Here is a 16559-nt window from a genome sequence, read left to right on the forward strand (position 1 = left end):
TAAACCATTTGAGTGCTGTCCCATTCATACCATAGTACTTGAGCTTATCTAGAAGTATTTCATGATTTACACAATCAAAAGCCTTTGAGAGATCACAAAAAAAATGCCAACAGGTGACTTCTGGTTACTCAGAGCATTTAATATTTCATTAGTGAAAGTATATACAGCATTTTCCGTTGAAAAACCTTTCTGGAAACCAAACTGACATTTTGTTAAAACTTTATTTTTACAAAGGTGTGAAGCTACTATACAATACATTACTTTTTCAAGAATTTTGGACTGTCACTGTTTGACAGTGATGAAGATGATTAAAAGAAAAATGTAGTGAAACATTATGTAAATACACACACACACACACACACACACACACACAGAATTAAATAATTTCAGGCATAGAAATAACAAGTTTTCAAATTGTAATTTTGGCTTAAACAGTTTACCTACTTTAAGGTATAAGTGGTTGCAGATGACAAACCGTGGAACAAAACGGACACTGCAGAAACACAACACGTCAGGAAAACCACACCATGTGGTAAAAAGGTATGAATTCGTAATTTATGTGTTTTCTCAAATATTTGCAATTACGATTTAAAAACTGATAGCTACATGTATACAAAAAGCAAAGAACACTTTATCTTTAACAGCTGGAAAATGAAAGGCCACTGAAGATGCTGCAACTCCAGTAAAACATTTTGGGTTAGAAAACAAAACTGTGTTTTGCTAAAGGCGGACCCTATCCAAAAAGATACGTATTGTTAAAGCAAACACGGAACGAAAGAGCTTCAACCCCAAGATGATTATTTTGACGTTTTTTTTTTTTTTTTTTTTTTTTTTTTTTTGTTCGTGCGATGGCTGGGGTTCTAGCTCCTTAGGAGCTTGGTCCCCCGTGTGTGCAGGATAGGTTTTTCTTAATTGGGGGCTCCATTTATTTATTAGCAAGAACAAATAATGGGGTCTCCTTTTTCAGCGCTTTGGGACTCACTATGGACACTTTCGCCCTTTTGTGGTCCTCATTTAATGGTGGTTCATGGGCTTGAGTATTGTTTCTTGTGTTCTACTTGTTTGTGTTCTTTCTTCACTCTCATCGGTTCCTCTGTAGGTGCTTACTATTGTTGGTTCCTAATGATTGATAGAGGTACCTTGACTTTGTGCCAGGCGGTTGGTTCCACCGTGGCGATGTCTTCAAGCCTGTTGTTCGTGGGTCTGAGTCTCTCTATCTTTGTCACCAGTTTCCTGGTGGCTTCTTCGATTTGTTCAGCTATTCGTGGCATCTCGAGTTCCCTGTGGATTGCCTCTGTGCTGGTCCATGGAGGTGCGTGTAGGGTGAGTTTTAGGCACCTGTTCTGGAGTGTCTGCAGTTTCTTGATGTTCGTCTTGCACGTGATGCCCCATGCGGAGCACCCGTACAGGATGGCCGGCTGTATTATTGCCTTGTAAATCCGCAACTTAGTCCGGGTTGTCATTTCTTTGCTTGTCAGAAGTGGGTAGATAGCGTGGATTGCCCTTGTAATTTTCATCTTCTTCTCCTTGATGTGGTCTGTGAATAACATTTTCTTGTCAAGTGTGACTCCTAGATATTTTACTTTGTTTGTCCAGTTGATTCTATGTCCGTTGAGTTGTATTCTGTCTTGTATGTCCGGTCTGCGTCTTGTGAACAGGATGGCTTTGGTCTTTTCTGCGTTAATTTTTATTTTATTTAGCTTTGCCCACTTTTCAGTTAGGTTAGTTTGTTCTTGTAGTCGTCTCATTGTGGTGTCTAGTCTTCTGTGGCTTGTCAGTATTGCCGTGTCATCGGCGAATTGGGCCAGTACTGTATCCTCTGTTTTTGGAATGTCATTCACGTACACTGTGAAGAGGGTGGGAGACAGTACCGATCCCTGAGGAATCCCTTCCTCCAAGGTCTTGGTTTCAGATCTTTGCCCGTTTATTTTTACAAAGAATCGTCTGTTTGTCATGAAGCTGTTGATCATGCGTAAGTAGCACCTGGGTATGTCGGTATCTTCTTTTAGCTTCACCAGCAGATTGTTCCTCCACACCTTGTCGTATGCTTTTTCGACGTCCAGCATTAGTGCTGCTGTGTACTTTGCCAGGTTCATTGCTTTTGTGATCTCCTCTGTGATTCTTAGCAGCTGGAGCTCCGCTGATAACGTTTGTTGGTAAGCGAACTGTTCTCTCCTGATGACGTTCCCATCCAGGAGGGGTTGTCTTATTCGCGGGAGCAGCACACGTTCTAGAAGCTTCGACATGGTGCAGAGTAGGCTAATCGGGCGGTGGTTCTCGGGCTTCTTTAGATCTTTCTCTGCCTTGGGGATCGGTACTATCTTGCTGATTTTCCACGCATCTGGAAAGTAGTTTAGCATCATGCACGCATTTATGATGCGTGTTAGTAGCACCAGCGGTTTTCGTGGGATTTGTTTCAGCTGTTCGTTTGTGATGTTGTCTGGTCCAGGTGCTGAGCGTGTTCCTAGTCTTGCTATTACTCTCCGGACCTCTGTTGGTGTCGTCAGTTCTGGCCTATCATCTGCTGGTGTGTTTTTGATTGCGTCAGCCTCCTGGTTGATGTGTCTGGCGAATTCTATCTCTTCTAGTGTTGGGTTACCCTCCTCTTCTATCTTGTTCTGCTCCTCATAGGTCTGGGCGAAGAGCTCTGCTTGTCGTAGTGCGTCAAATACTACGGTGTTTCCGTCCATTAGTGCTGACTTTCTTGGTTTAGGGTTCTTTAGGCTTTTGATCAGCTTCCAGTCCTCTCTTCCTCTGAGTGTTAGCTCACTCATGCGGTCCTCCCACTTTTCCGCCTTCCATTCTAGCACTCTTTTGTGTATTTCACGCGTGAGTCTATTCACCTCTCTTCTGTCTTCTGGGTTTCTGTCTCGAATCCATCGCTTCCTCGCTCTGTTTTTGAGGTACTTGAGGTCTTGGATCAACGGTGGGAGCTCGCTGTTCTTTCCTTCCACGAATGTCATTTTGGTTGTGGCCTTTCTTTGCGCGTTTAGCCACAGTCTAGTTAGTAGTTTAGCTCTCTGGTCGTAACTATTAAGTATATCTTTGGCATAATTCCGCATCATTTGAAATGTACCTTTTGTTGACGTTTATGTTTAGCTGAAATAATGGATGACAATCCACTGAGTTCTTTAAAGGAAGCTTTACAAGCATGCGTATCCAGTGGCAATAGTAAGTAACTCATAGAAAGAAAGTACGTTTGTAAACCCTAACTTATATTTGATACACCAAATACCTTACTTTACGATGTAACTTGTTGTGCAGAGAAATCACCAGAGAAATTGAAAGAATTGGAACAGCAGCTGTATAGAAAGTATCTGACTGAATGGCGCTCTGAACCGAAAGAAAACCATTCGTCCTACGACGTAATACCGAAGTTCTATCGCAAGGTTAGTCAGTGTTCCATTCATGACTTTTTTTTCACTTTTCTCCTAAACGTGCAGTCTTACGTTCTCACCACTTCAGGAGCATGGTAATTACTGTTTTATACCTTAATTTCGTTAAAAGTATATGTGGTGATTTAATAATTGCCCAAAATTTGCAGCTACCAAAGCAAGATGATGTTCTTGCGCAAAAGTTGAGAGAAGAAGCCAGAGCTGTGTTTCTACAACGAAGAGGCCGTCAGTTGTTGAACAGCAATGAACTGAAGGTTTGTAACATTTGTTGGTTCTTCGAACTGTTGCTGGTTTTATCTGATGTGATTGCCTGCAATCTGTTAATTTTTAAAATGTCGTAGGCTCTGTGGGTCCTGCTGGAGAATCATCATAGCCCACCCTTATCAGATGATGAACAGTTAATTAACTATGAAGACTTTCTGAAAGTGGCAGAGAAGGGAGGACCAAAGTGCAAGTAAACATCGTTCTTGTTTATTAGGGTACGATCTTGCTTTAGAGATGGATTGTTTATTTGTATTAATGATAATGCCCATCTCCGTGATTGACTGCATGATTTTTTAAGTGTGTTAGCGCAAAGTTTCTTCACACTGTGTGTAAAAATGAGCCTCATAGCTTTAAAGTACTGTTGAACAATAAATCTTTTTTTGTGTGCTGTTTATTGTAGAGGCAACTGAGAGCATGGCATCAGTATTTTGCTCTGAGGTAGTGCCTCTGTGCTATAATCAGTTTTTCACCACAAACAGGCTGTTTTTAGTTTCATATTCATTAGTTATCTATATAAAGGGACTGAGACTTGATTACATATGTTTGTGTTTTCAGCAGGGTGCTGCTATCTGACTCTCTCCAATTGATCAGGGAGAAGCTCAATTCCATAATGACTAACCTCTTCCAGTTTGTTCTCACATCTAAATTCCTTCTCTTCAATAGTGGTTGTGAACAAACAGATGGTTTCACCAAGGGTTGCCCTCTGTTAACAGTAGAGCTTGAACATATGCATGGAGGATTTTGAAGAGAATGATCTCAAAAATGGTGCACTGAAATTCATGTGTGTCCGTAGCTATTGTGGTGACACATTTGACATGAGGCTACATGGGTGTGATGGCTTCAGTATTTCCTCCAATGTTTGAACACTGCAACTCAGCATCAGTTCACCATTGAAGTGGAAGATACTATGGAGCACAGTGTGTGCAGAAAATCCATCCATGCTTCTTTGTACCTGCACACTTTCAGCTACCATTATTGCCAACAACTTGAAGATGTGCAACGTGCACTGATCCATGGGGTGTATGCAATATCTGACAAAGAAAGCATACCAATGGAGCTCACCTGTCGTAAAGGTGTAGTCTAAGAGAACAGATAAAATGAGTGACAAATCCGACTTGCTTTTGAGCAGAAGGTAGACGCCCAACAAATGGAACACTATGAGGAGAATAAGACAGTGGCATACCTGCTGCGTGCCAACAAAGTTTCAGAACAACTAGCAGAATCGTGGCTTCGTGTAATGTGTTTTTTGTCTTCCTCCAAAAACATGAGCACCGTTAGGTACTCTGAAAGGTGAGGTGGGACTTTGTCAGCTGGGTGCCTATCATAATCTGTGTAATACGGTTAGCCGTACATCAACCAGAATGTGCAGACAGTCAAAGAAGGATGCCTGGAGCACAGGAGACTTGCCGAACTCAACTAAATGTGTATTTGTGTAACACTACATAGCTATGGTGCGCTTCATGAAATGTGAACAAATGCAAGTGTTAAGACAAACATCACCATTTTGGGATTGTCTCTTAAAGGAGGCTGTTGAGTGAGCAGCGGCCTGATCAATATGGACAGTGGTTCACTCTTAGTAAAGCGTGAGACACAATCTTCAGTCACCGAAGTCACAGCATTGACAAAGAGCGGCTTCCACATCCAATGGGAGAAGCAGAAATACTGATAGGCCAGAGTTCATGTGCACCATGCAGCAAAATACGGTGTATCAGAAACATAAATAGTTGTACCTCCAATATATTGTCATCATTGGTTTCAAAAAGTCATTATATTGCTACTTTAGGAAACATTCCATCTCTATTTTTAGCTATGATAATTCTATAAAATCACAAGGGTTAATCAAATATAAACCGGAATTTCTTTTTATAAGTGTATTTAAGCTTCAGAAAAATTCATACACACAAATTTGTCTTTTTATGTAGTATCCTGTATGGGAAATACATTTTTCCCATTGGATAGGCAGTTTCTTGGTTCTATTTTTGTAAAATGAATGTGGCTGTGACAACAGCTAGTTGCACATGAACACTTCATCAAATCTGTGTCCTCAGGTTGCTTCCTTTAGTGGTCCAAACAAATGAAAATTGCAGTGGGATAAGTCTGGACTGTAGGAAGGATGTTGTAGCATGGTCCAGAACAATTCTTGGACATTTTGTTGAGTTTTGGTAGCAGTGTCGTATCGAGCATTATCATGAAGCCTGATTGCATCCTGGATTGGAAATGTGTGCGTTTTCTGGTGATATGCACATTTTTTGTTTAGTCCAAAAGTTGGCAATAATATGCAGTGTTCACAGTACAACATTAGTGGAGAAAATGTATGTGAAGAACACCTTTAAAATCAAAATAGACTGTTGCAAGAATCTTCCCCACACAGAAACTGTTTTTGGCTCTGAGAGGTGCAGATTTGTCAGTTTTGCACTGTTCCAAGGTGCTTTCTTTTTGGTTCGGGGGTGTAATATGCACCCACATTTCATCATAGGACACAGTCTGTTACAAAAAATATTTCCTTTCAGTTTCGTAGCATGACAGTACCCATTTACAAACCTTGAAACAATGAAATTGGTGTTCTGCAGTGAGATGATGAAGCACCCACCTTTGGATGCTTTTCCAAACCTAAAGTTGTTAGTAATGATTGCCTGAGCACTACCGTAGCTTATGCCATCCTCAACAGCAACTTCAGCAACTGGTATTCAACAACTGTCTTTAGTGAGCTGGCTAAAAATGCAGATATTCTCCTCAGTCATCCTGCTCCGGTGACATTAGTGAGCTGCATTCTCAGTTGTTTCTCATCCTGTTAAAAACTGTTTGTGTCTTCCGAACATTTGAGGCTTTCTCAGGTTGTTGTCCTCAAACTGTGTTGCCAGTCTTTTCAAAATTTCAGATGGTTTTATGCCCTCTGTGTGAGAAACTTGACTATAATGCATTGCACAACAGATGACGGTACTCTTGCTCTGAGATTGCAATTCAAACTAAAGAAACAGTCCAACATTGTTCTAGCTGTTGAGAATAGTCACTAGAAATGAAACCAACAATGAGCAGTGATTGTCCCACTCTTCATTTACCAAAAGGTGACTAAAATGCTGGTTTATATTTCATTCACCCTTGTACTTTCATTTTTTTCCATAGCATATTGTTGTAATATATAATACATAATCTTTAAAAATTTCTGTTACTCTTACTTCATTGCAGGCACTATTTCACACCACGGGTATTTGCTAAGTTGCAACATGGAGATCCCTATTGTAGAATCAACATAATGGTACTTTTCAACTACATTATGCGTAAAGTATGGTACCACGAGACTCGCATTGGTTTGTCTCTCTACGATTTTGTGGGTCAGGGCTATTTACGTGAGCTGGTAAGGATATACTCTTGCAAATAAATAATATAATTATGAAAAACACTGACACATTGGCTGCATACAACTTTAACATTTCTTGCTCAGACTAATCTAACAATTACTGTTCTATTTCCAAGTTCATTAGTTTCCCATTTGTTTATTTTATTAAATATGATAGCCAGATAGAAGATATATATCTGTCTAATAAATGTATGTTGCTTATTATAAGCAAGAATTAGCATCAGTCTGTAATTATCACCTGTTTAAGAGTTTTACACACACACATACATACACACACACACACACACACACACACACACACACACACACACACACACACACACCGGAAAGTTCAAAGCTTTCAACTTAAGCTTAAAAACTAAGACAATAATTTTGTGGATCAGAGAGACAGAGAGAGTCCTCATTTGATTGCAGTTTTACTCCCAGGGTAGGTTATTGGTGTTAATGTGTGCTGCGTCATGTTGCACAAGCTACGCTTATCTATTCAAATTAAACGGCACATGGCACTATATATTGCATGTCATTGCTCATATGCACTTGGCACACAGGGGCTGTTGTGTTCCATTGGATAGAATGTTTTGAAATAAATACCTTGTAGTGCTGTCCATGCACCAAGTTATTTCCAGTTTTGGAAGAGAAACTATTGCAAATGTCAAGGTTGTAGGCGAGTCCGAAGAATGATGTGATATGGCTCTCCATGCTAGTTTGGCATGTGCAGATGACTTCATTTCTGTGTGATTACCACAGCTGACATCCATTCACTCACTCATTCACTCTGTTCCTCATCTTCAGTGAAGTTCCTGACACTAGATTTTACAAAACTGCACAGTTCTTTTATTTAGGGCAATCCACTCCATCAGCTGAAGAGATTCAAGAAATGACTTACACCATTTATGAATATATCCAGTGCAGGTACCACAGAGAACTATCATGATTTCAATCAAATGTCACTAGCCCCTCACTTACCAACACATGTGAGTACTGACTTGCTGCAGATGTCAAAACTCTTCTGGGTTTTCTGGCTTATAATTTTTCAAGCAATATATTATTTTGTCTGCAACTTCAATTATAGTTACATCTTTTCCAATACTCAGAATACTATTGGAGAAAGTATGTAACTGGCGTGGAAGTAACTGAAGGGTGGTGAAGCATTGCAGATTTTTAAAAAAATTCTTCGTGATGATAGAATACTTATCAAGGGACAGGAGGTAGTATTTTAATGTTTGGAAAACATCATTACTATTTCAGCAGCTAGTACAAGAGATGCCGATCTAGTTTACTGTGATGTAGAAGTTTCTTGCATTCTTTTCCGCAAACTCACAGAATGATTTTAGTTGTTCAACTTACGTAGCATAAATATGGAAATTTCAGTAGATTTTTACGAGTTATGAGTTGTATATCAATGCGTGATTCATCTGTGCCTGTGTGGGCACCATTGTGAACAATGTGAGCAGGACATCTTACACCTATTAAATTATTTTCACTCTCTTCATGCAACATAAAGTAAAGTTAGTTTTTACCTTTCCTTTTCTTTTCTTTCATCCATAATTGGTATTTGTGTTGTCAGTCAAATTTGCTACAACCATTTTCTTAAGAGTGAACTTTGCCAACATATTTAGGAAATATGAAGTCGAATGCTTGGTACGTTTAATACCAACTCCAACACTCATTATCATGCCTTCATCCAGATGGTGAAGCTTAACCACTGAAGGAGCCAGCTCAAAGTCCATGTGGCTGGAAGAATCTACAATCTGTGAAATAAATTGTGCTTCTTTCTCTTCCTTCATTATTTGTTCAATAGCAAGGAATACAATCTCATTTGTGATAACTGGTTTGAGCGAGTTAACTATGTCACTGGTTCAGTCAATGGACTTGAAACTACTTTCACGATTAGTACTTATTAATTTTGAACTTAGAGTTAACCTGAAATGTAGAATAATGTTTTGTAGGGCCTCATATGAGTTGCTATGCCAGTGCATTCTTCATGCCCAATGCTAAATTTCACAGTACAAACTGTACACTGAGCATACTCCCTGTGTCCTTTAGTAAAAGGGAATCCTTGTGGCATCTTATTGTTTAGTTTGCACTTGTGGTTTCCCATGATTAACAGAGTTAATATTAAAATGAAGTTTATCAGTCACCACCTCAAGGACTGGAAACAGTAAACTGTACAACATACTGAAATTAGAACATGTGTTGTTGTTTATGAGGTTACAGTACCATTGTGTTGCCAAAAGAATTGATATATTGTATTGAACTTGACAACCGACACAGTTTAGTTCTTTCGTGCGAATGAAGTGTAATAACAACATTCAAAAAACTCAGACAAACAAAACATTGTATCAGGATAGGTGAAAAAGAAAAGTGTAACAATGTAAGATGAAAAACTGAAACATTTTGTTAATACTGTAGAACAGAAGCAAACTGGTGCTTTTCATTTATCATTTTGTTAAAAATCAGGAATATCACAGAAAAATCAGGATGAATAACTGTAGCCATAAAGCTCTTTCCTCTCTAATTAAATGTAGTACCTCTTCCTTTATTGTGAGATCTAAATTGTCTAATCGTTAACATTCTTCTGTAACCACATTCCAAAAGTTTCGATTCTCTTCTTGTCTGTGCTATTGGTTGTTTATAATTGCCTTCCATGTACCACCACACACAAGATAAATTCTTTCAAACAAGATTGTATAACACCTAAATTTATATTTGATGTTAGCATATTTTTCTTTTTCAAAAAAGCTGTTCGTACTATTACCTTTCTACATTTGTATCCTCTTTTATTTTGTGTTCTGAGTTCTTTTGATGCCCAAATAGCAAACACTGTCTGCCACTTTTAAAGCCCCATTTCCTGACGTACTGTTGCCAGTAGCATTTGACTTAATTTAACTAAATTCCATTACCCATGTTTTACTTCTGTTAATGTTTATTTAAAGTTTTCAGTTCTTTTCCTTGAACTTCAATTCTCTTTCCATATTTCTCTTTAGCTTCCTTTATGGATTGAATGATGTGTGTTATGCCTACAACCCTGTCTCACCCCCTTCTCAATTACTGCCTTCCTTTCATGTTCCGTGAATCTCATTACCTTCAATCTGTCCTCTGCAGAACAATTTGGAGGTAACATGTTGCTGCCTGATAACTGCAGGATTTCAAAGAATATATTCCAGTCAATCTTTTCAATAACTGTTTCAAAATCTACAAATGCATATCTTCTAAGATTAATCTTAGGGGCAGCATTGCCTCACCTGTTTCTACTTTTCTCCTAAACATAAACTGATATTCAGAAAGGGAGGCACCATTGCTATACGGATTTTGCAGATGGTAATGGTAGGCAGAGGGCCACCTTTGCAGCCTATATACAGTGTTATCAGTTTTGGATGTGTGTTTACAGTGAACCTTCAATTTTACATTTTCCGTGTTTCCATACCATAACTTCATAGCCGCTGTGAAAAACCCACAAGATCAATGCTAAATTCCCTGATTTTACATTTCGTCCTAGTAAGATTTACCTCGATTCTAAGTTCTTACTTGATGTCTCGTTTGACTTTATCATGTTTTCTTCCTGTTGACATTTGATGTGACTGAAAAAGTTTTAAGTGGCTCAAAAGACAGATAGTTCGCATCACTGGTGGTGGCAAAATTAAGGGACTATTTTAGGCTGCTATGGAGTGGTGAGATGAGAGAGAGGAAATTCTGATGTAATCCACAATCAGTGTTGCCAACACAACTTGCAGTATTTAGCTTCACCCTGAAATTATGATACAACTTCTGCTAGATTGCAGTGGTAATGGAAAACAAGACCGTCGGTGCAAAGTGTACCGGATCCAGCCAATACATGATGAAGGAGTCCAGCCACCATGTTTTCTTGTGCCACTTGTAACTCAGTCTCATCTTCTTGCATATATTTCCAATGTACTGTATTCAGCAACAATATCTATCGTCAACCTTTTAAATTCAAACCCTGAGTCTCGAAGAATATGCTCGGTCGTAATTGAGTAAAGGTTGCCCATTTCTGGCTAGTGAACGGTTATTGTTAAGTTGCCCAATAGCCAGCATAGCCACCACACAACACTAACACATGTGAAATGAGCTCACGGATGTGTAGAGAGGGGGAGTGGTCCTTCAGTGATGGGATTGCAAGAAGGGGTGAAAGCATTTTTTGAAGTGCTGAAAATATACTTTTCGTCCAGATGAAGTGCTGTGACAGAGGTATCTCACAGAAATTGAACAAGGGCACATTTTGAAGACTTCTGTGTTCAAATCTGACACGATACAGTTGCAACAACTACATACACTACACATTTATGTACTTTGCAGCACACACTACAGTTTGTAAAGGCTGGCAGCAGTGATAGAGGGCATGAAGCAAAACTGTAGCATCTGAGCTTTCTTTCAGATTTACATTTTACACACTGTACAGAAATTCACTGAGCCAACTTCCAATAAGCTTGTAATATGTCAACTAGGGAAGTAAACTCATTTTTTCATGTCTCTGTTTCGCTCATCAAGCCTAAACTAACACTTCAAAGGTGGTGAGCATATGAAATGCAACTCATAAGAAAAGCATTAAACAGTAACAGCAGTGGTGACAAAGTACATCATTAAGCAGATGTCCACGTGTACATTTATGGTTTAACCACTTAGCTGCTGTGATGTTTTTGGTTTAATTCAACATGTTCATCAATTTTTGCGTTTTTCTAGGTGTATACAAAGGATGATCTCTCAAAAATGTCTGTTTCAAATGTATAATTTGCAGTCGAGCATGGTGGAAATCAGCTCGATTACCTTATACCCAGATACCACAGTTTTTTTGTTGAGTTTTTACTTGCTGTTACACATCTGTGATTTTTTTAAGAACTGATGAAATTCATTACCACAAATTATTGTATAAACATTGTACTGTATATTTAATTTCCTTCACTTGGATAGATTTTATACAAAGTATTTGAGAGGATTGCGATTTTTAGTCATATGCACCAATTACATCTGTTTTTGCTCATAATTTGGGGAGTTATAACATTTTCCTCAATTCTGCAGTTTCCTCCGTTTTTCGTATAAGTCTGGACCACGCGAAAACGTAAAATAGAGGTTTTGCTGTATTTGGAAAAGGTACAAGTATTTCATTGGAACAATGCCGATTGACAGTACCACAATCAAATTAGAGTAAATTAGGAATGTCAGAAGTGTTTGTTACTAGTGTCGAGTGCAAGTAGTTTGAGATATAGTAGTTTGAACAGTGTAAACAAAGACATTTGTTTGTTCCATGTGGTTGCACAAACAAATGTTAGATACGGGTGTGTATATGCATCCGTACACAGATGTTAATATATCTACGGAAATACCATTTTGTTAAATGGGCCATTATCTAGGACAAACAAAAGACAGACAAAAGTGAATACAATACCTCTGAGGTCTGACACGTAAAGAACCAAATGATCACCACCAATGTCAATACAAGATTGCAGTCTGCCATGCAATGGTTGCCGTACATGTTCCAGCATTCCAGTGGAAATTGCAGCACAGGCAGAAGTAATACACCATTTCATACCGTCTGGTGTCGTTGGTATGTTCTTGTAGACAGCGTCTTTCAGCTTCCCTGGCCAAGGTACAGGTCCTCTTCATCCAATCCATCGATTTGGAAACAATACCTGAAGACACGCAGTTTTAATTTGTGTGCTATCATGTTGATACCACAGGTTCCTCCTAGTCTGAAGGGGAATGTTGTCTAACATGACTCGGGTCTGTCTGCAGGTTGAGATACCTGAGCAAATTCAGTGTTCTCTCTATGAATAGAGGGCTGAGGAGGTGATGGTACACTATTCCACACTACATGGTTAAACTCCATGGGCACTGATGTACCACCTGTAGAAGCCGACAGGGATTGTTAACAGAGCAGCAGTGCATGTTTCTGAGATTTACTTGGTCATGGTTCGTAAATGTTGCTTCATCCGTAAACACATCTTAATGGTTATGCTCAAAAGTTCGCAAGATTCGCAAAATCATTTCCATGCAGCATTCGATGAAGAGATATGTGATAGCGATGGAACTTAATGTCAGTGGAGAATGTGTGCCATTTTCTCATGCAACTGTATGGGAGCTACTTCTATGTCTGAAATATTTGCAATGCAAGTATTAGGTGATTCATCGAGTATAATCCATATTGTTATGGAGCCACGACTTATTGCAGTGTGCACACACACACACACACACACACACACACACACACACACACACACCACCTGTCAGTACCTGGCTTTTTTGTTATTTGCATTATTATAGTTTTCTTATCAGTATGAGGGTATTTTTCCAGTTATGTCGTGGTTGATTCTCTCAATAATCTTAATTATTCTGAGAGATTGTTACCCACTCAGAGTGCCTTGTTTCAACTTAGGTCTTTCAGTGCCCAATAAAATTCTTCATATTACCCATCTCATGGTCATCCACATCTTCTTTCCTTTCCATAATATTTGACTCTAGTTTCTTCCACTTTTACAGCCCTGCTTTGTATGCCCCCACCCCTCCCCTTCGAGCCCCACTTTCGGCCTCATCCTACTTCCTTCATACTGGTTTGCTGTTAAGAGTTCAAAGTGTTCATACGGCTGCTTCTCTTTTTCTCCAAAGGTTTCTATTATTTTCCTACAAGTGATTTGTATCTTTTGGGCAGTCATGCATGCTTCACCAGCTTTGTAGTTGTCTCCTAGCCATATCTGCTTTGGCACTTTTTACTTTCTGTCAATTTTTTTTAAGAACCTGTATTCCCTGTTGCCTACTTCATATGCTGATTTTTTTCTGTTTTATACTTTTATCAGTTAAATTTCATGTTTCGTGTATTACAGAACTTTGAAGCTGCTCTATTGAGTAGGTTATACATTGAACAAACTAAGTGTAAAGTGAGGGTTGAAGGTGAGGAATCTGAATGTATTATGTTGGAGCAGCAGAGAGAAAAACAAGTGAATCAAAGTAAAAAGTAAAAATGAAGAAGCGGAGGAAGCACTGGAGAAGGAACACACTAGTTAAGAAGACCAGCTCCCTAAAATACTTCGGAAGCATTATTATTTGAATAATACAGGATGTACCAAAAAGAATCATCTGATTTAAAAAAATAATAACTATTATGTTGTTTGAGATATGTGCATGAACAATGTACTGTTGGAAAGAGTAAACTCTAGAGTTTTACATGGTTCCTGCTAGGTAGCAGCAGTGTGTATCCACTTCAGTTCTATTAAAAATGGTGTCAGGACAACAGGGAGCGTTTTGTGTTCTACGTTTTGCGCAGTGCAGCTCAGTAATAACTGTTCAGTGTTACTTTCATACTAGGTATGGTGTGGATCCTCCTACTGCACAGAGCATTAGACAATGGCATGAACAATTCCAAGAAACATGTTTTTTGTGGAAAGGCAAATCGCCGGGCCGTCCTAGAGTGTCTGACACAGACATTGAATGCACCCGCCATAGTTTCACAAGGAGTTCACAGAAATCCATTCGCTCTGCAGTTCAACAGCTCGACATACTCCCAATGTCCATCTGGTATGTGTTGTTGACGTTTACACATGAAACCGTACAAAATTCGCCTACTGCAAGCTCTTCATGAAGGTGTCAAACAATGTGTGGATTTCTGTAATTTCATTATTGGCAAGATGGAGGACGACCATTTTCTTCCATGCTTAGTGTTTAGTGACAAGGCAATATTTCATTTAAATGGAAAGGTGAACCATCATAATATGAGAATATGGGGTATGGAACAACCATTTAAAGTTGTACAAACATGGAAGGTGTGTTTCGTGCTGTTGCATCGGAAAAGGTGTATGGTCCATTTTTCTTTGCCGAGAACACTGTTACAGGAACCACATATTTGGATATGCTTGAGAACTTTCTTTTTGCGCAGTAGGAGACTGACTTAAATGACTTCATGTACCAACAGGATGAGGCACCACCACACTGGCATCTGGATGTGGGGGAATTTTTAAATTGAAGGATTACTGAACAATGGATTAGTCGCACTGGACCAGATGATTCAGCCTTACACTACTGGCTTCCAAGGTCACCGGACCTGACTGTGTCTAATTATTTCTTGCGGGGGTTTATAAAAGATTCTGTTTATGTGCCTCCATTACCAACAACAATAAATGAACTGATACATCGCTTAACAGCAGCCATTGAGGCTGTAACTCAAGACATGCTTGCTGCGGTGTGGGAACAATTTGAATAGCACATTCTGCATCTCAAAGGGGTGATCGAACACCTATGAAAAGGTATTAAAAAAAAAAAAAAAACTTCTTGTGTTTCCCATTCGTCAAAAAACAAAATTCATTGTATATGTTTATTAGTTTCAGGAATATAAAACATGCCAAACTGGATTATTCTTTTTGATACACCCTGTATCATGGAGGATGCACACTTATCTACTGTTCTCACCTACACGTATAAACTTCATATCTAATTCCGTCTTACAAAAACAACAGGACCGTTAGCAATATGCAGTCCAATGTCTGTATTCCAACCAGACTGTGAACTAATGTGGACGTCACGCAGCTATTTATAGCAACTCCTGATGCCCTCCATGCCCTTTGCTGCTCTTTCATTTTCCTGTGAAATGCACATTCTTTCCGCATTTTCCTGTTCTAGTGTATGTGATGGCTGATGAAATCTTAATAAATTGAGTGCCAGACCCCAACCTTTGCACAAATTAAAACCTCCATCCCTTCTTATGAGGTTTTCAACATCTTTATTTTGATAGACACCTTAACTTCTCTATCCAAAAGCATGATATTTCCATCATAATACTAGTCTCATCATATTTCATTGACAATTACATTTTAGGCAGTGCTCAGTGACAGTTCACTTTCTTGGTTGTTTTAGTAGGATGTGTTGCTGATGTTGCTTTTCTCTCTCGTCTACTGTTCTAATAGTCTGTCCCACATAATACATGCTACCTTCACATACAATGCAGTATGCACCTGGCTTTCCAAGATCTAGATTATCTTTAAAATTACAGGGATAATTTCTTATCTTTGTTGACAGAAGCAAAATGCACTGGACACCATATTTCCATAGAAATCTACAATCTCTCTGTGTATTTGGCCAGTATAAGTCGGATTAGTGATTTGACTTCTGAAATTTTCCCGGCGTATTTCTTCTTCTAATAATTTCCGGGTATGCAGCCGGATCCCGTCGACATTCTGCCACGATATTTCGGCCCAGAGACGTCCGGCCATCATCAGGTGAGTACACAACTACTGAAGAGCCCAGGATACCGCGACTGCACCTGGGCTCTTCAGTAGTTGTGTACTCACCTGATGATGGCCGGACGTCTCTGGGCCGAAATATCGTGGCAGAATGTCGACGGGATCCGGCTGCATACCCGGAAATTATTAGAAGAATTAGTGATTCTTGGCCATTCTTTCTCTGTCCCAGTCTCAACTTCTTTCTCAGGCATTCTTGCTTTTGTCTATGATGCCCACTCTGCTTGACAATCTGAGTAACTATTCCTTCAGAACTTCAGTAAGTCTCTCCCTGTCTGAAGTGTTTGAGCTCTGTGGACC

General features: G+C 39.2%; 1 protein-coding gene across 2 annotated transcripts in view; it reads left to right on the forward strand.

The window, feature by feature from the left end:
- Positions 1 to 3011: 3011 nt before the first annotated feature.
- The window catches only part of LOC124619527 (serine/threonine-protein phosphatase 2A regulatory subunit B'' subunit gamma-like), a 54006-nt gene continuing 40458 nt past the window's right edge, over positions 3012 to 16559 (forward strand). For both annotated transcript variants that reach the window (XM_047145975.1, XM_047145977.1), the window contains exons 1-5: positions 3012 to 3171; positions 3265 to 3389; positions 3545 to 3649; positions 3737 to 3849; positions 6846 to 7014. In XM_047145975.1, coding sequence (XP_047001931.1) covers positions 3108 to 3171; positions 3265 to 3389; positions 3545 to 3649; positions 3737 to 3849; positions 6846 to 7014 — 576 coding nt within the window. In that variant the 5' untranslated portion in view covers positions 3012 to 3107. The remainder of the gene's footprint in view (positions 3172 to 3264; positions 3390 to 3544; positions 3650 to 3736; positions 3850 to 6845; positions 7015 to 16559) is intronic.

This window comes from Schistocerca americana, chromosome 6, assembly GCF_021461395.2.
Source record: "Schistocerca americana isolate TAMUIC-IGC-003095 chromosome 6, iqSchAmer2.1, whole genome shotgun sequence".
Lineage (NCBI taxonomy): Eukaryota > Metazoa > Arthropoda > Insecta > Orthoptera > Acrididae > Schistocerca > Schistocerca americana.